At 30.4% G+C, this 24,065-nt stretch overlaps 1 protein-coding gene across 2 annotated transcripts; it reads left to right on the top strand.

Annotated features, from left to right (window-relative positions):
• The first annotated feature begins 755 nt into the window (after nt 1–755).
• On the top strand, nt 756–23,788 carry LOC132757078 (guanylate cyclase soluble subunit alpha-1-like). Of its 2 annotated transcripts, none has more exons than XM_060748271.1 (11): nt 756–1,200; nt 9,389–9,887; nt 16,217–16,287; nt 16,605–16,723; nt 17,183–17,883; nt 18,072–18,251; nt 18,531–18,669; nt 20,182–20,348; nt 21,180–21,323; nt 21,936–22,090; nt 22,320–23,788. In XM_060748271.1, exons 2-11 carry the CDS (start codon nt 9,423–9,425, stop codon nt 22,513–22,515), a joined length of 2,337 nt encoding a protein of 778 aa, XP_060604254.1. In that variant the 5' UTR covers nt 756–1,200; nt 9,389–9,422; the 3' UTR covers nt 22,516–23,788. The 2 variants fall into 2 exon arrangements, with proteins under 2 accessions (XP_060604254.1, XP_060604247.1); XM_060748264.1 differs by having other exon boundaries at nt 757–1,200; nt 9,386–9,887.
• The last annotated feature ends 277 nt before the right edge of the window (nt 23,789–24,065 follow it).

Raw genomic sequence — 24,065 nt, 5'->3', positions numbered from 1 at the left:
ATGATTAAACACATGAGAACGTTGATACACATTTGCAATATGTGACCCTTTATATTGTAGTTTTTGTTGAATTTGTTGAATAGAACACGATCATGACATTATGATTGAGTCACAACCATTCAAACCTAATTTACCACCTAGTCAGAATGACGTTTTATCTGTTTCCATACTTAAAAAGTACAAATCTAAAACGACGCAGGTTCATCGGGTGGGGGGGGGGAGGGCTTTGAATAGAAGTATATTTTACCAATATATAATGTATATTTTATCAATATATAATGAAGAAAGGGAACAAAAAAAAAACAATATATACCAAAGAAAATTAGAAATCATTATGCAACATTAAAAACATAAAATGTTAAAAAATAGAATAAAAAAATCATTAAAAATAATTTTTGGTCCGCTCTTAGACTTTATAAAAAAAACAACGTCACGTTGCAGTCTGTTACAGTGACAGTTCAATATTTGTACATCCTGGTCTTGTATACATATGTTACATGTTATTTTCACAGCATGACTCATGAAAATCTTATTTTAAAACCAAAACAGAAAAAAAGACACAATTTTTATTCTCTTTGTAAATATATTCAGTCAACGTACGATAAAACATACTTATATCTTCTGTTTAAGTATTTTAAATATAAAATAAGAGCATAAAGATTGAATATTTATACACTTGAAATATCCCAGCCGTCAATTTATGGGCTTTACAAGGGCTATCGAAAACAAATAAAAATTCAATAAGTTTTGTTGGTAGATGGAGATAAGGTTTGAGCATAGACTACGTTTTGCAAATACACCCTAAGCTCAATGGTGTACATATTTTCTGCCCGCTACTAAATTCACATATTGATTAAAGTAAAGTCGAACGAACTGAAGGTATTGCATTTATTAACGTGAATATACCAGAGACATTTGTTCTCGCGCTTAATACTGGAGAAAAGGTTATTAGAGAAGGGGGATTAAAGTTGTAATATATTATGCGAACATCTCTCTGTACAGGTGGAGACGAACAGTTGATTTGTTATTGTATACATGAACAGGACACTGGTAAACTTACTAAAAATTCAATAGGGAAAATTTTCCCGTGAACGCAAGTACGATAGTAAACTCGCGTTTTTTGTCAAGTATTTATTGTAAACGAACGTGAGTGGCTGGAATGCATATTTATTCCACTGGATTATATCGCAACAACCGCTGGTAAGAAAAGGTTTTTTTATATTCTATATATACAATGCAGCGCGTATTTATTTCCCTTTCAATTAAGTAGTTTCATTCATTTCTATGATATCGGAGAGAATAAGATAAATGCTTGATTCGCTATCTACTGTTTACCGTAGCTTCAGATAAGCTTAGAGAAAAGAGCAACTGATTTACTTTTTTATTCTGTAAATTGATTTTATCACATCATGCCGCTCGCTGGCTCGTTCCATAAAAAAACTATATTTGCTTGCATTTATTTATTACTTCTATTTGTGTTCGTGTCATTGATTAGTACAAATTGGTATATGAAGAACTGTATGACAGTTACACTATTTGACGTTGATTTAAAGGCTTATTATGCCCAAGAAATGTTTTTATTTTCATTTCTTAAAAGCTTTTTTATTTTTGTGTCCAAAAAAATTACTCATTTGCCAATTATATGGAAGTAAAAATACTACTTTGTATACATTTGTTAATCTTATGAAAAAATAATTCCACATAAAGCACTACTTTCTTCAGTTAACAAACATCTTACATGCTCTTTAATCAATAATTAACCGATATAAAATAATTATTTTGTATCTTTTGAAATATTTGAAAATTAATTCGTTTCAGAAGCATAATGTGCCATTAATAATGTTTTTGTAATTTGACATAAAAGATGAAGACCTGCTCAGCGAGTAAATCATGTTTTAAACGTTTTTTTTTAATGTTTGCAATTTAAAGGCAATTATACGATATCAATTATACAACACTTATTCATGTTTAATAATAATTATTGCCGGTAATAAATCTTCCTTTTTTAATAAACCGTATAAACAAGATTTTGTAAAAGGGTTATTTACTTTTAAATATCTGCAAGCAGCAAAAATATTTTTTTTATGATGCATTAATCTCGTTTTCAAAATGTTGTGTTTAACGACCCACACTCTTTCATTTTTAAGTATGCTATCGCTGAAGACATATTTACATACTAGAAAGATTGAAAAGTGAAAATTAAGTGTATCTTGTCTATCAAAATTGATTCTAACAGTTTTGTTTGAGTTACCAAACGGTAAAGAATGTAAGAGATTTAAAATATTTGCGCATTCCTACAGCAAGTTTAACAGTGTATGTATTGTGATATAAAATGAACGAACTTTACGGGATTACCGAAAGCTATAAATCAAATTATGTAGATGCTTTTCTTGTCTTATATTTGCTGATTATGTCTCTGTAAATGACCGCGCTCAAATAAGACAACCGTTTGTAATTACATTAAAGCCTTCATGAGCGGATATATTTTACTTCTTGTGAGAAAAGTCGAATCATTGTCTGACAAAAATCCAATTAGGTGTATCATACACAGTGAATTGTACCGCTCATCAAAATATCAATAAACGCAGCATGAAATAGAAAACATAACAGAATCACTAAAGAAAGAAAGCCCAACACGGAGGATTGGCTTGACTGAGCCTGTTAAGGGACAGTAGTGGTAATTGCAAGCTAGAGATAAAGTTACAGAATGTGGATTAAGTTTTGAAACAATTCTTTAATATTTCATCAAAGTCCAAAAAGGTGTGCAAAAGGTTGGCTTAAAATCTAAAAATGAACTTTTTTCATATACAGATAAACGGTTCGAAACTTACGAAAACTTACAAAGGGTAACATTTTGTACTGAAAACAAATGCTAAAAATAAAATATCGGAATTCTGAGCATTGAAAATAGTTTACACCTCTTTTATCCTATTACCTGTAGACAATCAAAGATAAAAAATATATAAAATGAAAACCTTAAAGAAAGCCCGGCTATTAAAAACATACACTTGAAAGAATATACATTTTCGATTGAACAGATATCTTATTCGGAAAAAACAAATACCTTAACTGAAAAAACAGTACTACATAAATTCGTATAAATCGACCCTTTTTTATCAAAATGTTACTTAAAAGAATTAGGAAAATAGTTTAATAAAATAAGTCAGGTCAAGAACCTAAGTCAAAGCTACAGAAAAATGTTATTACCGTTCTTAAAGTAAATAATTTAATACTTTGAACAATTTATTAAGTTCAAGTTTAAACTGATAAAAGATTGAGCGTGTGTAGAAATTGTGTTGTGAAACCCATGACTTTTAGCAAATATTTTGACGTTAGATACATATAGAATGGTATCCTATAATTGTTTAACTTATAATGTAATCTATGAGTAATTAGCCAATCATCTGTCTTTGAATAAATCTATGTGTATAAATGTGATATTTTTTCACAGTAAAACAATAAGTCATTAAACATACTATACATACTTTCGTCTACAAATTAATTTTTACTTATATAATTCTTTGTTTTGGCCAAATATTTTCAAAGTAACACGCTTAGTGCCAGTTTAATGTAGCCACACATCTCTTTGATGTTACATGACAATTATTTCGAATGTAATTGTGAATTATATCTCGAATTCGCTAATACAGTTAAACCTTATATCTTTATTGGATTATTCCGTGTCATTTGACATAAATATTTACGTTCGATTTGCCCTTTATCCTAAACATCGCATTTTTCAGATATTAGACTCTACTGATTAAAGAAGTGATGTCGTAATTGGCAATCAAATGAAACTAGTATCTTTAATTCAATTCAAAAGTGAACGTTTTTCTTCCTTTGATACTAGTGAGTGTACGATAATGTTAAAGCGGTGTTATTAGCTACTGCATTTTGTATTGTCGACATGTCGTGAATGAAAAAATTAAAGGGAATTATAGGGTTTAAGACAATTAAAACCACTGTTTGGCACTCAAGCTGCGTTAGTATTAAAATATATTACATACAATAATACGAGGAGCTGAATTTTAAAACACGTACTATAAGGTAGCACAATTCATATTAAACTTGAACTAAAACCTAAAGTAAACATTGCTGAAAACCCGGTTTGAATTTACTCAGGTTTACTTTAGTCCAGCGAAACATCTGTTATAAACAAACATTTTAATCAGTTCTTCAGTGTTTCGTTATGGCGAAGTGGAGAGAATTGTAAACAATGTTGAACAAGATAACTAATGGTGGTGATTATGTCCTAAATTATTTGCTGTTACTGACAAAACACAAAACCGGAATAAAATTGATTATTAAGAAAAACAACAGAAGGTTTAACCAAGATTCCCCGGAATATTGAATCTTCAAAGTGATAAAGAAAATCCCATGAATAACAGTTTTTTGTGGAAACTTGAATAATCTTAAACATGCATACGGGATTGTTAACGAAAATCGTTTGGTCGAATTCCAAAAATTCGTGTCGGGACTATTTTCCCGGTGCGTTCCATTTGTTTTCTCCGTACAAAAATAAATAAAAGTAAATATGCCTGACGTATAAATCTTACACTTAACAATGATCCATGTTTTGGTAAATGAAACTCGCCATTAATTGGGTCTTTCAAGCAATTAAAGTATAACAAATGTGTTAATAATGTTTACATTAAATATCTCATAATGTTTGGACATAGGGGTCAACCAACTACATTACATTGTCAATGGGGCATGCCCAAGATATTTACATTTTCTTCCATGTAAAATCTATTCATTTAAAAAATGAATGAAAATTAATCAAAACGAAACGAAAAATAACGAAAAAACCGTAGATTCGTGACAATTTAACATTCTTAAGTGTATAAAGAGATATATTTCTTTTTGATAAATTATAAATTTTTTGCTCATAAAAATGAATAAATCATTTTCGGCATATGAATATATTAATTTAAACAAATCTCTTATTAAAGTATTTCATCCAGTTTGATTTATTATTTGACTAGCGTTTTACATTAAAAAAATCCTTATTAACTGATCATAGCTACACGCAATCATTGACAAAGCCTTAGAGACAGGCCTTGTGATTATGTTTAAAATATGAACTCATAAAATTCTAAACAATAATATTGCACGAATCCTTTTGATATTCGTTAGAATATGTAACTTTGACCGACAAATCATTCATATAATTGAATTTTTAACAATACTTTGAATTGAACAATCAAATGCTAACAAATAAAACAAAGTTGTGCATTTTTGAACCAAGATCACTATTTTTTCCCTAAATGTAGGTGCATTTACATCGATTTTTTTCACGACTTACTACCCGTTCTTTAAATCTTCACTGTAATGCTAAATCGTTATTTAGTAGAAAGCAACCTTACAACATTAGTCTCATACTATAAAACAACAGGTTGTGTAATCAAAGACCCTATCTTCACAGACTTCCCGTATTGGATACTTTTAGTTCTTATCGTTTTCGTTATAACATATCCCTCTCCCCCTTTCACCGCCCTTGTGTCTTCTACCAATATTTTGTTCGGTGCCTTCTACTTAAGCCGGTGCTAGGGGGCGTGGACGGTAGTTTGCACTTGACAGTACCGTCCATGAACAGGCTCAATCAAACCGAGCCTGCAACATTTTCAATTTTGCCGTGTTGGGCTTTCTTTAGGGATTCTTATTTCTCTCTATTTTCTAGGTGCCCTACTGGTATGACTGGATTGTGTCGGGGGTGCGTTCTGTGAACGTTGCCTTGCCTTGTTGATCTTTATATCCCATTTTGTTTACAGGTATAGCTCTATAAGTACATGAATTCGCAGACATAATTGACATTCTTTTTACTCTGATCAATTCAGTAAAATATACGAGGAAATAATTTAATATCAATTCATATGAAACATGAATTATGTCTTTTGTATGACAAACATATTATCCTGATCGTGCGATAATTAAGCTATATCGCAGCTCTATATTCGCTGCTGCTTGACTCTAAGTCCGATGGGAAATAAACGTTTTAGATTATTGTCGATAACTTCTTCTAACTGATGAATATAAAATGAATGTTACAAAAAAAAAATGTGTAAGCATATGTTCTAAAACAAGAAATGTTATAGTTTGAAAAGTTTTATTCTTGTTTATAAAATTTCATGACTCCAAATTTAATTTTAGGGCGCACTATTCTTGTATACTCTTTATATGAATAATATAAGCTACAAAGGACAAACTATGCTAAAATAATCAAGAATCGTATAATTATGTTATTGTTATATTTTTTTCAGATTTATTTTGATAAAAAAACCAGTATGTCATAATATCATAATACAGAATAAAACGTTCATTAATAAGATATTAACCTGATATTTTAAGTAGGTTTGCAATTAATTGAGCATGCGCAACTCGCTATATTCATAGTTATTTTGTTTCAGCTACTTTAGCATAATTTTTTTCGGAATACAAAAAAGAATATGCTGCCAATTAGTGACAACCGAACATAAATGTATGGCCTTCAACTCATTATCTGTTGGTATGTCTCGCTTCACATCTCAAGATTAAGCCTTGCTTAAGCCTTCATATTCTCTAAAACGACCTTTTATTTCGTCTTATTTATGCATGAAATCGATCCTAAACGACCTTCACCTTGAGGAGAACAGGGGGGGGGGGGCATTGTTTAGTGTCAACAGTCATCACATTCTGTTAATGAAGTATTTGTAATGAAATAGAAAAGAAAGTAATATACTGGTTTTATATTAGGAGAGTAATCAATCAAATTATACAAGAAACTAGCCTTTCGTCTGATGTTTGCTTAACCTTAATAAATAACCATATATACTCTGGGCTTTGTATGCAATTGCCGCAGAAGCAAGACGATTTCATTAAAGAAATCGGATGAACAGTCATGAAAATGTACGAGAATAATCATCTTATCTGTGTGACTCTGTCTGCGTAGTTATCGGAGCTTTTGGCAGAAATTGCTACTTGCATATTTCCCCGGATACAAATAAGACTTAAGTAGATGATACGAAAGATTTAATGTTAATAAAACCTTATTGGGATTCATTCCTAATCTATTTTAAATTAAGAACGCAAACAACGTGTTTTTATATACAGCCAAATCAATGAAGTTTGATCAATTTTAATTTAATATTGTACTTGAAAAAGATTAAAATAAACAGAAGATACTCGAGAAAGCAGGATAATTAAGGCTATCTTAATATGCGTCTATTTAGAATTTAGGTTCAAGGATTACAGATATAAATATATCAAATGTTTTACTGTGCATATATTAATAATCTTTTATTTCATTGAAGCTGTTAGAAATCATGCCTTATAAGTATTATTTTTTTTATAGTTTTTATGTTTTCTGCTGAAAATGATGTAGTATGGTTTATTGATCGGTAAATCATGGTTTTTCTCATTTATGGCACACGCATTCTTTTCCATGGGGAACCTTACGCCACTTTTCAAGGAATGGCACGAACGTGTCACATTGAAGGTTCCATGATGACCGCCGTATGAACACATCTGCAGATGTTTCTAAATTCAAAATTTCACCATTATCACGATTTAATATTAAAGTTTGCTTAAGTCGGTGCTACGGGGCGTGGACGACAACTTACACTTTCCACTACCGTCCATGAACAGGCTCAAATAAACCGAGCCTGAACATTTACAATTTTGTCGTTCTGGGAGTTCTTTAGAGATTCTTTATTTCTCTCTATTTGACAGAGACCATATAATCTAACTGATTTAGCCACTTTTTATGAAAATTGATGTCCGGTGTGGCAATGGAATTGTAGTCCAATAACTCCCCCATCACTTTAAGCACATATATTTTATCATGCAGGTTGAAGAAATACCCATGTAAAATGTCAGTCTTTGTTTTGTTTTGGTAATACAATTCTCTATGAAATGATTTTTTAAAATATCTTGAAGAATATTCAATAAAAAGATAAATAACTTCAATAACTTATAGAAAACGTATAACCTGTATACAGTTTACTTGAAACTACATCATAAATACATAGCAGTTGTTTTTCTTAAACTTAAGAAATATTATTGGATTAATTGGCGTAAGAATATGTAAAAGCTAGGTAATGTTATAATCTACTATTCACATATGCCACATGCTCGATTTGAATATCAAATTACTAAATGCACAGATATATTGCTAACCTTATTACACAATTCTTGAAAGACAACAATATGTAAATATCATCCCAGCGGACTTGTAGTTTTATGAATATATTCATATATATTGACCTTCAGATTTTCACAAAATTCCCATGCATCTAGACTGTATGCATATATTTATGTAATTTGAATTGAAAAGGTTACTTGAAAGGAAATGAACACAGTTTACATATATATAGATAAAAAAGAATAAAAATGGAGCCAATGCTTTGGGAAATATCTATTCTGAAGTCAAACTTTAGCAATTTCAGATTTTAGATCGCCCTTTACAATGGCTAATTATGATTAACAATTTTCGCGTTTCCGCTGCATACAAAGCTAGTGGCGTATTCATCTTATCCTAGATGATTGCACCAAATAAAATTACAAACAGCATATCACAGAAAACTTCGAACTTCGCTTTTAACAATTTTCAGAGACCATAAAATTTATATCGTTATATCGGAAACAGCACCGTTATATGCGGTATATTGTTATAAGCGTTAGATCGTTATAAGCGATATCGCTATTAGAAGAGTATTCTTAATAAGGCTTTGTTTCTTACTGAATGCGTCTTTTTTTAATTGATTCGTCTTACTTTAACTACTATGGTAAAAATACAGTTTTGTTTATATCGACCATAAACTGCATTAGAAATTTATTTCCATATAAATCAATGAACAAAAAAATAGTGAAGTAGTTAAAAAACAGAAAGAAATACAATACAAAAAGATTTCATAAAAAACAACATGGAGTGCATGTTTGAATAAAAAAGTAATATCATAAATTTGAAGCGCTTCAGATTTTATTGAGTTTAAAATTTGTCTTTAAGAAGTGTTCCGTTGAAGTATAATTTATTCATTCACTGTGTAATATGTTTTACATGTAAATGTATTACATAGATCAATTAACATGTGATCATTGTGAGATAGTCTTTTATATGTATATTAAGAAAACAATTTGCATTAGAGAGTAAATCTCTATATCTTTTGTATACGGTTCTTGTTCAATATACAACATCCGCATTTCTTTATGAATGTGTTTTATATATCCAATGAAAATAATAATTATATAGATGATGATAAAGATGATAATGCTGACCATCACCATCATCTTCATTATATATTAATAGTGTTGACCAAATTATAACGAACTCAAAATCGGCATTTTCTTATACAGCATTTGAAGTGTATAAAATGTAATTTAATATGAAACTGTTTTATTTTTTTTCCAGAAGGAAATAGATAGATGAAGTCAGAAGCAAGTTAAAAATGTCGGATAAAGTCGCACCTTTGACGAATGGGTGTCCTAAAGAAAATCAAAATGCCAAACCTCCCGATTGTCAACAAGCAACATCTTGTTGCAAACGACAAACCTCATTAGAAACGGGCAATGGAGACACAAAAAGACCATTATGCCCAATTATGGCTAAAATGGCGGATTCTATTAAAGAAAACGGCAAAAATGACACACAGAATAATGTGACAGTAAAAACATCTACTGAAGAAGCATGTAATTCATGCAACAAAACTTTACCAACGAAACCTGTAAGATCAACGAGTGGATACGCCTTGTGTCAAGACTCCAATGTGGGGCGTACTTCAGGGAACAGAAAGACCAGTAACATATCAAATATATCAATGACGTCATCATCAGCTGGCTCTGATGAGACGGATGAGAAGAAGCTGGACCTGAGATGCCTTATAGAGAGTGTAGGCACACTTCTTATACCAGTTGTAAGTAATATTTGATAATTTCTAAATCATGTGCTACTTTTCAGTTATTAATTATTTATTCTTATGTATGATTTTAGTTGTTAGCCTGTCCATGCTCTGCCTTGTGCCCTGTCCTGTTTTTGTATGGGGTCTTCCCCTGGGCTCCTTGTCACTGGCTCTTGTTACTGGGTCGGGTGGTGGCTGCGTTCATTGAACACCGCCTTTCCTTGTTGATATTGTTTATCATATTTTGTTAGTTTGTTTCGTTTGGTTTGGTTTTACGGCGCACCAACCAATTCAGGATATATGGCGCCGAAACAGGAAAGATTATTTTTACCTACCTCATGTGGCACAAACTTAAAGCAACACAAGGGGTAAAAACTAGTAATTCGTAGTAAAATCGAACCCATTGAGTCGACACTTACGATCACGCAGTGGCTGCAATTCTGATGCTTTTCTGTTAAAGGCAATACGTCATTCACAATGTATGGAAAAAACTCTCAAAAACATTCATATTCCTTTTCTCCTTGATCGTTTGCTTCATACAGCATAAAATATACCATTATCAGACGTTTTTAGAATAAACCAATTTATTAAATATCAATACTATAGCGTCAAGAAAAGCTAATTTAAACATGTATATGTGTAATTGATTAAAATAAGCGACAATCAAATTTAAGCTAATTCTTTATTTTAGCACTTCGGACCAATAAAAATATACGATTTTCAAAAATGATATATACAAAATGTACATGTCTGATACTTAAATAAATGAACATTTGTCATAAATAAATTACTGACTGACATTTCGGATGTTAAGTTATTTTATAGGGGAAGCAATTTGCCAGCATACAAATTACATCAATAAATCATTAATAGTTGGAGAAACACACCCTCATCTGACATTCAATATTGCCATGACATCTTTTTTCCAGTACAGACCATACTGCATCCAAAATTATCATTAATTGACAACATCGGGACAAGTATCGAACGATAAATAGAGAGATGTGTTGTGAATGCAATGAAAACATTTTATATAAAACCATACGAGTAGACATACTAAAAAAGGAATTATGATGTATCAAATAGATTATATACACGATGCACTCAGATAAAAGCATAACTTATTTTAGAGACTAATAATTTAAGGTCTTCAAACACCAGTAAACAGTAAAACATCAGAAAAATAGTGTACAAATAATCTATTGTAAATGTGCCTAGTGTAACTTTGTATGGAAAATTCCGATGAGTAAATGACAGTTATATTTGAATAATTTTTTGTTTTACTATATTTGCCAATGAAACTTGTAGCCACGTATTTTAAATCAAAGTTATTTAACAATGGAAACAGTAATATCTATTTTATCAAAAATGAATGAAGTATAATAAATGTCGAAGTTATATCTAGATGGGAAAATTCCGGTGAGTAAATGATATTCATTTTGAATCATTTACCTGTTTACATTTTTTTCAGCCCCAGCCAATGAAACTTGTTACCACATTTTCTATATTATAGTTATTTTAACAATGGTAATAGAATAAAGTACTAATAGTAATATCTACTTTACCAAGAGCGAGCCAAGTATAATGGATGTCGTAGTTTTTTTTCTGCATATAAACAAAAATTAAGTATCAAGTAAAGGTAAAGAAAGACATGCTGTGTTTGGAATACTTTCTTACGAATTTCAGAATAAAAGAAAGTGAAATTCACATTCAACTACATGCTTTCTACAGTGTTCACACAATATATCTTGTATATCTTTACCTCGATAACTGCCAAATATTCACCTTTAAGTATCCAGAGCATGGATTTTATGGCTTTTATGATATTTTTTATCAGTGTCCTCTTTGAATTCTATATTAAGAATAAGATGACACTTTGACAATATAATGTTGGGTGTTACATTATCTCTAACACATAAACTTCACCTTACCTCGGAAATGGGTCTTTAACTGTAACATGTGTGTAAGGGAATGTTTAAATTCTTATGTCATATTATTTTCGAAGCCTCCACAATATTTCCGAACGTGTAAAAACGCTTGGTTCGTATATTTGCTTAAGGCCATAGTTTGTTTTTCTTACAAATCAAAGTGACATAGTCTTATCTGTATACATAAATTATATATAAAAACATGTAAAGTATAAGTATGTAAATTTATAGAGATATGTGGTTATAAATTAAATACTTCTTTCACAAAAAACGCATTTGAACAAGCAATTTAGATACTATAAAAGTTTAAATTGATACAGTTGAAACATGTTTAAATGTTATGATACCGTTTGAAAACAACATGTCTTATATGGGGTATTTTAGTTTAAACATTATCGTTTCCATAAATTGTTCATACATTTACATTTATTTTGCCCCCTTCCCCGACCCTCAAGTCCCTTTCCCCTACACCCATTCACTTTTTAGGCCTATTAATTAATCGTCTTCTTTAATTTCCTTGTCTGTTTTTATTATTTCCTTTTATGTATTATTGAAAGATCATGTAACACAATTTGTGTATGGTTTTATATCATAATATGATGCTCAATTTAAAATTTATCAAATTTCTTTTTAAGTTTCAAAAAGCATTATTTATAAAGATATTACCGAATTTAATATTTCATGTAAATAAAGGTAGGTTATAAAAAATTTAGTTTCAAAAGTCAATTTTTTCATTAAGAAATGAATGCATATATTTTAATGATTACATATAATATGTACAGATATTTACAGTACATATTTTACATACTTTTCAATGTTTGAAAATTGTTTAATAAGCATGATTATATACATACATGTATATATAATTTTACTTGAGTGTGATATGCAACACAGAATCTTTAAGTAATCATCCTGTCCGTGTTTTACCTTGTGCATTGGCCTATTCTTTGGTGTCCTGCTTGGCTCTTCGCCGGTTACCCTATGTTGCTGGATTGTGAGGGCGTGGCGTTCATTGAACACCGCCTTTCCTTGACGATCTTGTTTTTCATATTTTACACTTTCAACAAAGAAAGATGGGATGTGGAAAAAAGTAATAACTACTAATATCAAATACTCTCTGGGAATACCTTGGGTATCTTGCCCTTACCGAGTATGATATTGACAGAATAATTATGGCTTTAACCTTTCAAAATCTATTTTAATATAATAGCGAATCATGAATGATTTGTGATTTGAAATATTTGACATACCGATATACGAATATGTTGCCCGAGTAGTGCTGCAAGTATCACACTTTAATAAAAGACGGTACATGACATGAAATACAAAGTTATACCACAGGATTAATTGTTTATTTAATTTAAGATTACATTCACATTTGTATGTTTATTTCTTACGCCATGCCGAATACTCGAAGTTCAACGAGAAAAATGCTTGATAAGAATGTTGATAGATATTACATATCTATCAGACTAAAGACAAAGTAATCAAGTTATTTGAGTTTAAAGTATATTCTTCTTTTGCTGAAGGAAGAGATACGTTATAGGCATGCCTTTGACCAGGTTTTCCGAAGGCGAATGTCTGAATGCGGGCGTAAACAATATCTTCTGTGCTCAAGAGATTTTTAAGGCCCATTAAGCCTAAAGAATGTTTCTATTTTAATATTTCAAAACTTTATTTTTCATTTCTTTTGTGTACTTATAAAGTTTAAAAAAAGTTAGCAATTTCTGTTTATTTTTCCTATTGTTGCTTTTCAATTTGGTTTTTATATGGAAGTCAAAATACTACCTTGTTTACGTTTTAGTATTATTATGACAAATAATTTCATACTTGCTGTTTTTTTTCGTTTGAAGAATATTTTACATGCTCAAGAGATTTCTTGTGTCATTGTAGCGGGGCAAAATATCAATAAAACGAATATGTTTAAATTATAGTTAATATTTTAGTTATCAACAGGTCTTAAAAAGTGTTAAAAGGCTCCTAATTTTTTATCAGACGTATAACTATAAGTCAAACAGGTTACACATATATAGTTGAACTGAGGTAGGTCTCTTTAGCATTTAAACTTAACCAAATGTTTAAACATACTATTTGAACAGTCAACCACTATTTACATATAGATAAAAACGTAACATATTGCGTCAAAGGTTTACAAAAACGGTAGGCTTATTACATCAAAGATTAAACGTTATCTGAATGTATGACCTTTAGTCCTTCTTCTCCTGACATCGTAATCACTACGTTAAAGCAGTCCTCAGCTTTCATGATGTGTTGGAAAAACAATTTTGTGTTGTTTCAAACTAAGTATTTGAGTAACTGTATCTTGGAAAAGAGGAACATATCATTGCTAAGCCTTCTTCAAAACAACGTCCAAAGAAGATCGGCAGCAGACCGGTAGATTAGAGAAATCGAGGGGTTTCCTTATTGTTTATATATTTTATTTACGGTTAAATTCACTTTTCACCTTTATTCCATCGATTTGACAATTATATGAAACGGTATACATGTATCTATAAATAGCATATATAACCTTTAGAAAAGGTGAAGGTCACATTAAACAGAAATAGTATCGCCAATTTACAAATTTAAAACTGAGCCATATGTTTAAGTTTCCTTATCACATTACATTTTGTAAAATATTCACAGTTTACACTGACAGCAGTGTTTGTATACAGTAAATCACCTGTCGCCTATACAGGTATATCAATGATTTGAGAACCTGTGAATTCCATTGTACCAAATGGCCAATATTACACCGAGCCACCTAGCAATATGAGAAGACAGATTTTGCTTTAAAGGCGAATATTTCAACCGGACAACTTTTGCTTTGTCCTAACAATTGCAAGTGCTGTCTTTAACAATTGAGTAGTATGTTTTGTAAACTTTTGGAACAACTACGACGCTTTGTCCGTGTCTGAGTTGTAATAGGTTTTGCAAACGTTAGGACCAACTTTGTCGAACATAGAAATATAAATGCTTTTCATCACATTCGTAATATTGTTTTTTATGGAAATTTATAGCTATCCGAGGAAGTCTCTACTGTTGTCTGCTATACATGGAAGGGATCCCTTCAGAAACACTGATTTGATATCTTTAAGTGTTGGCTTTGAACCAGACAAATATCTTTATTTATAAATCCGTCATTACTATTTTTACACATCTGACATTTAGGGTGCTTGCATCGATGAATCAAACAAGACAAATTCCTTAAATACATGACGTGTTCCAGCTTGAAACACGTAACAGATATAAGGTCCAGGTGCACATTCTTTGAACAGCCTGTGTGAAAGAAAACAGGAAATGTTGTTTTATCCAATATTGATTGTTAATTAACAGCTGTTGTGTGAAATAATTGCAAAAACAGAAAATTATCAATACTGATGGATGTAATTGAGATGTTGTACACAGCTACTCAAGCAAGAAAATACTTTAAAACTTGAAGGATATGTTAGAATGATTAGGTCGATAGTATAAAAATACTTATTTGTACTTGCGGATTAAGAGAAAAAATTTAATACAAAAAGTTTAACAATTCAACATGATTGTCAGGGGCAAGCCGTTGTTTCCTTGAGCAAGAAACTTTACATTCATTGCTTAGTACTAGTTGGTTCCAGGAACGGATTCGAGAGTGTTTCAATAAGCTTATAGCTTCCAACACAATCGAACTAAAAATAAATTTGTATAAACTAAACTAAATGTTAACATATTACAGTAATTTTATGCATTGACGTTTTTGAAATTACAATAACTCTTTGTTTATTTTGTCTCCAAGATGTGCGTCGTATAAAGGATTGTTACTAGTCTCTCTTAAATAAGTAATATGGTCTGAAACGCCGTTTGACATTGTTATAGCAAACACTTGACCATGTTTATCTCACAGACAGACAGGAAACTATTAGACTGTTAGAGTAAATCAGTCATTTTATTATACATAAAAAACAGTGCGAACCTTAAAAAAATAAAATAACTAAATACTGGATATTGCTAAGCTTCCTGTCTTGTCGTTTTGATCGATGGTAAAAGCTTTCAAAGCCAATAAAAAGAAATGTTATATTTACACAAAATAAATTTCTTTTAAGCATGCTATCCGTTATTAACTCCTTCAACTAAGAAAGTGTCATGCTTTGATAACCTGGATTAGAAGAAGAACACTGATATCCATTTAAATGATATTGTATTGGAAAGAAATGGTTGACAGATGTATATGCTAAGTCTGTACTTAAAAAGATCATTATATTTTGCAAAATCCTGAATATTTCGGCAGACACAAATATCACAGACTTTTATTGAATATTTGACAACAAACTTATTCTCCATATGTATGTTTTGTAATTGTTTCTAAGTTTAACTGCCCGGTATGTCATTGTTAAAATGATTTAAAAAATATGATATTGAATAAAATCACAATAATTTCAGACTGAATTCATGTACAGAGCGTTAAACAATCTACTTACAAAGAAAGATCCGTCCAAGTTGCAACAATTAAAGTAAGTGAGACTCTTTCTATTTTCATAATATGAGTCTAAAACAGTAAGAGTATAGAATTATTTTAGATGTATATAAAAAAGAAAATACGGTCTTATCATAAACATATTTTAATTACAGAAGATTTACATATGTTGTATAAATTAAATAATCATATGGTATAATTGAATTTTAAAGGGCATCTATTGTCTAGTATAGAATTTGTGTGCTGCTTAAATTCATATCATGTGTTGCAGCCCAAACAGGTTCACGACCACGCCGTCTCATTTAAACAAAGAATTTGTAATTGTAAATATTATTTTGTACATGTATTGTCTAGGTCTACATGTACGTCTGCGGTTGAGCTCGAAGACAAAATGGAAAACTTATATCTACGACATAAACCTCTAGACGAATATTTCGTTTTAGACTTAATCAAACACTCTGCTCAAATTCTTCGTAAGTACATTGTCCTTAATTTCAATGATATATTTTGTATGTCATCACTTTCATAAAATTATCTTTGAGAATTCCTTTCTTGTCTATTCATTTGAAATCTTGTTTCAATACTTTTTTCATCAAGTATTAAGTAAAACAAGACACATCTTAAATCATATGCCATTCCGTAATTTAAAAGGGAAAGATACAATTTCTTTTAATAAAAACAACAAAGATTTGACATTTTTAAAACAATATACATGCATTGTACATTGATTATGATATATAAAGTATGTAAGGAATAATCCTTAATTATAATATAAGAATGTGAAAAAGCTCTTTCACCAAAGTATACAAATTTATATTAGAATATTGTTAACCACAGAAGACATTATAAAAATATAAAAGTTACATAACTTATACGAGTATTATTTTCACTGGTATTCCTTTTGTTAACCATTGTTCTCCGTTTACTTTTAGAAATAAACGAAAATTGTTTACTGCGGCAACTTGGTGAAGAATACTTTCGTCTGTGCCTTTTAGAATATGGAGATGCCATCGGGATGATGGGGAGCAATATTCTTGAATTCTTCAGCAATCTCGACGGATTACAGACATATATTACCTCATCTGAGAGATTCAAATCACAAATTCCCCCTTCTTCTAGATGTGAATACGAACATAACAACATGATATTGCATTTTTATACAGACAAAAGACAACTTTTAGAATATTATGCCGGCATTGTTGCAGGAATTTCTAAATATTTATTTCAAAGGGAAGCGGAAGTGTCTGTTACTTGTAGCAATACTCCTGGTTCATTACATCATATTATAAATGTTAAGGCTGAAGAACAAAAGACCATACCAGACTGTCAAATGTGCTCTAAGCAAGAAAAGACTAGCAAACTAGCATCCGACAGTAAAATTAGCACAGCGACATTTTGCAAAACATTTCCCTTCCATTTTATAATTGACAAACATCTTGATATTATACAAATAGGTGAAGCACTGTGTAAACATGTGAATATGGCGAAATCGTCAAGTAAAAAGAAGCTATCGTTACATTTTGAAGTGATTAGACCAAAAATTGACCCACTTACATACTCAGCATTGCTCTCACATGTAAATTTCACTTTCAATCTCAGGACCAAACAGACAGACAAACATTGCAAGACACAGGTAAAACTTGTATTCTTTATTTCTATTAAAGATCACATATCAATTTTAAGATTCATTTTATTACATGTAAAAATTTTTTTTCAGACATTACATAAAATCTGTGCAACTTTTAATGTATTTATTTCGTTTACTTTGTATCCATCGGAGGGCAATATAAAATTTACGTATTTCTTTTTTTTCATATATAGTCGATGGAACTGAAAGGTCAGATGATTCAGTTACAAGAAATTGATGGCATCCTCTTCTTGGGCACACCAAGTGTAGAAAAGCTAGATGAACTGATAGAGAAGGGCCTTTATATTTCTGATCTACCGATACATGACGCAACCCGTGACGTCATACTTGTAGGGGAACAAACAAAGGCGCAGGTACAAGACAAAGAAATATTATATTTTAATGAGTACACAACTTGTTAAGAATGATGTTTAAGATAGTTCAAGAAATTTTGTCCAAACGATTATGATAAAAAGTACAAATAAAACAATTCTTTGACCAAGTCTTTGATCTAAAAAATCATTATGTTATGTTAAGTCTTGCTTGAAAATCTATCGATGTGTCAAGCATTTTTTACAATGTTTCTTTTGTACTTTTTCAATATGTTTTCTTGAATACATAACATATACTTGGCAAGTTTATTTGAATAACAGGATGGGTTACGCCGACGTATGGAAGACTTGAAGAGAAACATTATGGAGGCAAGTGCTGCTGTAGAAGAAGAAAAGAGGAAGAATGTAGAGCTACTCCGTATGGTTTTCCCATCTAACATAGCTGAAAGGCTTTGGAGAAGTGAGTAAATGTAAATAATCCCTTGTCTGCCTCTTTTGTATTGAACATTTTTTTTTATCTTAAGCTCTTGCCTCTTTATCTTTTATCGTTAAGCTAGACCTGAAATTGTTGTTCACTAAATTGTTAGAATGACTCTGATAAACTTCACCACACTTGTGTATTTTTTAAATACACAAAATAATATGTTATCTTTAAAATGATATCTGACAAAGTTATCTGGAAAACATGATGATGGTATTTTTTAAATACACAAAATAATATGTTATCTTTAAAATGATATCTGACAAAGTTATCTGGAAAACATGATGATGGTACACAGATATTGTCAGTGGAGCAAAACGAAGTGAAATAATCAACCAATGACTTACGTTTGTTAAAAAACCCAAACAAAACAGCTTTATATAGCTTCGGTCAGTTCTTCCAGAAAAATCGTTCCTTTTTCATTGTTATACCTTAAACATATTTATGTCAATTACGTACAAACCATATGTAGAAGTCTTGCAATCTTACAAATCATCAATTTCAATGGCAATTGTTTCGGACGCGCTTCCGGAAAAAGGCTTTGTATGCCTTTAAAAGTCATAGCACACGCAATTAAGTAATAACAAGAACTCATAAAGAACTTGATCGATTCATAATATCTGGACCGAATGGGTTACAAATTATCCGGAGAGCATTATCTTCACCTAAATGGTACCAATGTACAAAAGCGTATTGATGAAAGGTTATGTATTAACGTTTCAGTAAATTACTGGCGGTATAAGAAAATGAACAAAGTTCTGGAGTGTCGGATTCATTATCGACTGTAAAATTGCTACGCGCTGGTTGCTTTCAATACATTGATTAAGAGAAAATTACGAGAAACTTGCAAAAAAATCAAGAGTCATTAAGTACATAAAAATATGACAACCAATTCTTGTAGTTTCTCTTTTGGCTGAAGAAGTGTATTTGTTTTATTTTTAATGTCCATTTCTTTTTAAAAGGTTTCCCATGTTCTTGATTTATTATAAATTTACATTTCTTTCAAACACGGAATCCCTAAAGAACTCCCAAAACGACAAAATTAAAAATGTTGCAGGCTCGGTTTAATTGAGTCTCTTTATGGACGAAATTGATAATTGCAATATACCGTCCATGACACCCCCCCCCCGCATCGGCTTACGCAGAATTCAGTTTATAAAAATGTATTGCATGTTAACACAAACACATTTCAACTTTAATTAATTGAAGAAAGCTTAATAACAACCTGCACTTAAAAAATAGAGAAGTATAATTTTGCTCAAATATTTTTACTAACGAGGCAAAAACATAATTAACGCATTCTTAACATTGTAATCACATACACGTGGCAAACCGTTTATCTTCAATATTGCCAGCGATATTTGACTTCTTTTGTAATTATTTGAGGCTTTTCTTTTTTATTTATTCATCTATTTCTACTGACCTTATAGGATACAATGATGTATGATTCTGTGTCATGGTAATATATTTTTGTTTTTGTTGTTTTGATAGATGAGCGTATAGAGCCACAGTGTATAGAAGATGTGACGATATTGTTTTCCGACATTGTTGGCTTTACGTCAATCTGTTCTTCATGTACACCAATGGATGTCATCAATATGTTGAATTCCCTATACACGAATTTTGACAACTGTTGTGGATTCCTGGATGTGTACAAGGTTTACACCATTATGCATTATTTTGAAATCCGAAAGCAGTTTATACAATTCACTGTATTTTACAATAATTAATTAGTTATAAAGATTTTTGACAGGTTATATGGTTCACGCCATTGTATATTACTTTGAGAGCCTAAAGCATTGTATACAATGCACTGTATTTTACAATAATTTATTAGTTATTAAAGTCTTTGACAGGTTATATTTGGCATAATATAAACGGTAATTTGTATATATATTGTAAATAACCGTTTACAAAGGGTCATATAATCTTTTATGAATCTTTATAACGACTATACATCAAACTTCCTTTTAGAAAGAAAAAAGAGATTTGTTCATAAATTAAAAGCAGTCGTGTATAAAAATTGAAATCACGATTATCCAATGAAAAGCAACATTACAAACGTCAGTATTAAAAAGAATTTTTGATGGAGCCGTTGAAGAATTTGTATGGTGAAATAACAATAAGTACAATCAATCCAGTAAATCCAAGAACCTTAAGAAAGTTTATCAAAATCATTAGAAATCGTTTAATTTTTTTATCAAAAGAGATTCACAAATAACCTGTTATCGAACAAAATTGTTTGTTGAAGGATAAAAGTTAATGCGAATGCAGTGTTTAAAGCTATTTATTTAGTTAAAAGATAATAAATAAAACATTGGGTTATCATACAGGATATTTAATAATACAATCATTTAAAATAATTTTCTCCTCATAGTTTTATGACACGAATACAATGAAGAGATTGATGGGCTCGAATATTTATTAAGTACATTCAATAAATTATCGATATTTTCCCCTATGATTTGTTTGACGATTATTTTGTTCAGGTTGAAACTATTGGAGACGCATACTGTGTTGCGGCAGGTCTACATAGACCATCAAAATACCATGCGATGCAAATTGCATGGATGGCCATTAAGATGATGGAATATGCTAGTCAACAAAAATCTCATGATGGAAAGGTTATTCAGGTAAACTGCCTTATTTATTTATCATTTCTTTATATTTTTGGTTTTACGTCGCACCATTACAGTAGAGGTCAAATGGCGACTTTCTAGCTTTACTTGTAGAGGAAGACCTCAGGTGCGTGGCTTTCTGTACATTATTTCAGTCACGAACACGCACCTGAGAATAATCACCTACGTTCCGAAAGCTAGCTTGATAGCTTACTCACATGAAAACATCCAAAGTCCTTGCCGGGATTCGAACCGACAGCAGTCAGAAGCAAGTGGTTTGCCGTGACAATTTTAACCAGACGATAAGTTGAATTGCTTACTGAGTATAATTATAACATAATTTTGACACTCATACATATTTTCAGCTGATAAAAGTTACAAAATAAAAAGAAACACTTTCGTCAATTATGGTGTTAGTATAATTTTGCTATTTTAGATAAAGCGTAACAATGTACCACTGATTTTTTTATATTGACATTAACAATTAACATTACTTTCGTTCCTATTTTACTACTCCGATATTGATTTTAGTTTAATCAATGAATATAAAATGCTAAAGTAATATAAATGTTTTACATTTGATCTTATCTATTTATTTATGGTAAAATTATAAATGCTTTATTGCAGATGAGAATTGGTTTGCACACGGGTAATGTACTTGCAGGTGTTGTTGGGGTAACTATGCCTAGGTACTGTTTGTTCGGGAACAATGTCACACTTGCCAATAGGTTCGAATCTGGCAGTGAAGCCACCAAAATCAATGCAAGTCCTACAACAGCAAGGTGTGATTTCATAATACATTATCATTAAATATAAAAGTAGAATGAGGAATAAGTTGAGATGAATAAATATGTTTCATTAACTAATTATATAAATAGTTTCTATAATATCTTAAAAACATGAGTATAAATTGAACAGTAGCTATGTTTCCACTTGATATATCATTATTTCTATCATATACTTTGCCTTACTGATTTATTTTGATCTTAACTATACTATCTTCTTTTGTAGATTATTACAAGAAGGTTTCAAACTGACGCCTAGGTCACGTGATTGTCTACCAAAAGGCTTCCCAACAGACATTGAAGGAACATGTTATTTTGTGGAATCCTATAAGTTCCCTCACACAGAGCTCCAAAATGATCTTACCACTGACAAACATATTGAACTTGCTGTGAAACATTACAAAATAAATGAGGTCGCCTAGGCGTAAATGTCATTACATATTGGTGTGTTGATAAATGTGATATCTCTGAAGTAAGGGGAAAGAAAAAAAGTCAAGTTAAAGGTGTTTGTTATAGTTACATAAATATAGACACATTGGCTGAATAAAAACGTATAATAGAATTTATTTAAACTTTGCTTGATTTTTGAATATTATATCATATTCCAAGATCACGCAAAGTTTAAATGAAATATATTATACAAGTTTCATTTCGGCATTGTGTCTATAAGTCTATAAAAGAATAATTCTTTAATTGTGTATTATAACAATACTTCATTATATGCAAGTTTGTTTTCGACAATCAGAATACACTTTATCTTTTTATCTTTGTATTTATCTTCTCTAATGATTGTGATGTTAACAATTGTAAATTTGATTTACTCCATAACATTAAATGCACGAGTATCACCACCTTGTTTTTTACCTCTCTTCTTAGATTTTTATTTATGTCTCACATATTATTGTTGTATAAAAAGTCTAAATATACAATACTGATATGTTTATAAGAACCTTAAAGAGCTGAAGGAATGTGAAACATTAAGTGGTTAATTTACTCGATTATGAACCCCTCGATGAAATAATAATAATGATAATAATACTTCTATATTTTTACAAGTTTATAATCGTATAAAATACATTTTAAGTCGCTTCAATATTTGTATGATACATACAATTGATATCTGAACAAGTCTGCTTTGGTAATTTTAATTTAAAGCAAATATTTAAAGTGAAATGTATATTAATTGCTTTTTATATTGATTACATTTTCATCTATAACAAACAAGTATACAAAACAGAGTATATATGTAATTTAAAGCTGAGTAAACATGTATACGTTATATCTACACCTATACAATATATTATAATATTGATTATGAAAGACTGCTTAAGATAAATTCATGAGTTAAAATAAAAAAAATATATATCACAAGAAAAATATAAATATAACTATGTCGGTGCTATTTTATGGACTTATAATGAATAATACATATTATTCTGAATTATATTAATTATTATGTTTGCAAGAATCTACTTTTCAAAACAAAAAATATACAATTCAATAAAATCATAATAAGTGTTATTTACAAATACAACAAAACTTCACAATAAAAAAAAACATTCTAAGAAATTTAAATAAAAGCCAAAAATATCTCTATGTCTTTATTTTGAATACATTCAGATGAACCAATGTAATCTGGTTGTTATTTTTACATTATTATCTCCTTTTTTCAATTACAGCGACCCAAATATCTTTTTTTCTTTCCATTTAGACAGGAAAATTAAACTTTTCCTTCTGTTATTAAAAAATAATCTAAATGATTTTAAAAAATTCCCAATACCCAAATTAATTTTGCTGAATTTTGTAAGGATTTCCCCTTGCTTTGAAATTTAGAACAGTCAATTTAAAGCAGGGGGATTTTTTAAAAAAATAGCTCCAAACCCTTGAAAATATGTTCAAGCCTGGTTTCATCTGGTTACAAGACTATCCTGTCTTTCTGGTGGAAAATTATTTTTTTTTATAAATAAGCCCA

The sequence above is a fragment of the Ruditapes philippinarum genome, unplaced genomic scaffold (genome assembly GCF_026571515.1).
Source record: "Ruditapes philippinarum isolate M1 unplaced genomic scaffold, ASM2657151v2 ctg702_1_1_1_1, whole genome shotgun sequence".
Taxonomy (NCBI): Eukaryota; Metazoa; Mollusca; class Bivalvia; order Venerida; family Veneridae; genus Ruditapes; species Ruditapes philippinarum.
The sequence above is the reverse complement of the archived record's forward strand: the minus strand, read 5'-3'. Positions and strand labels throughout refer to the sequence as shown.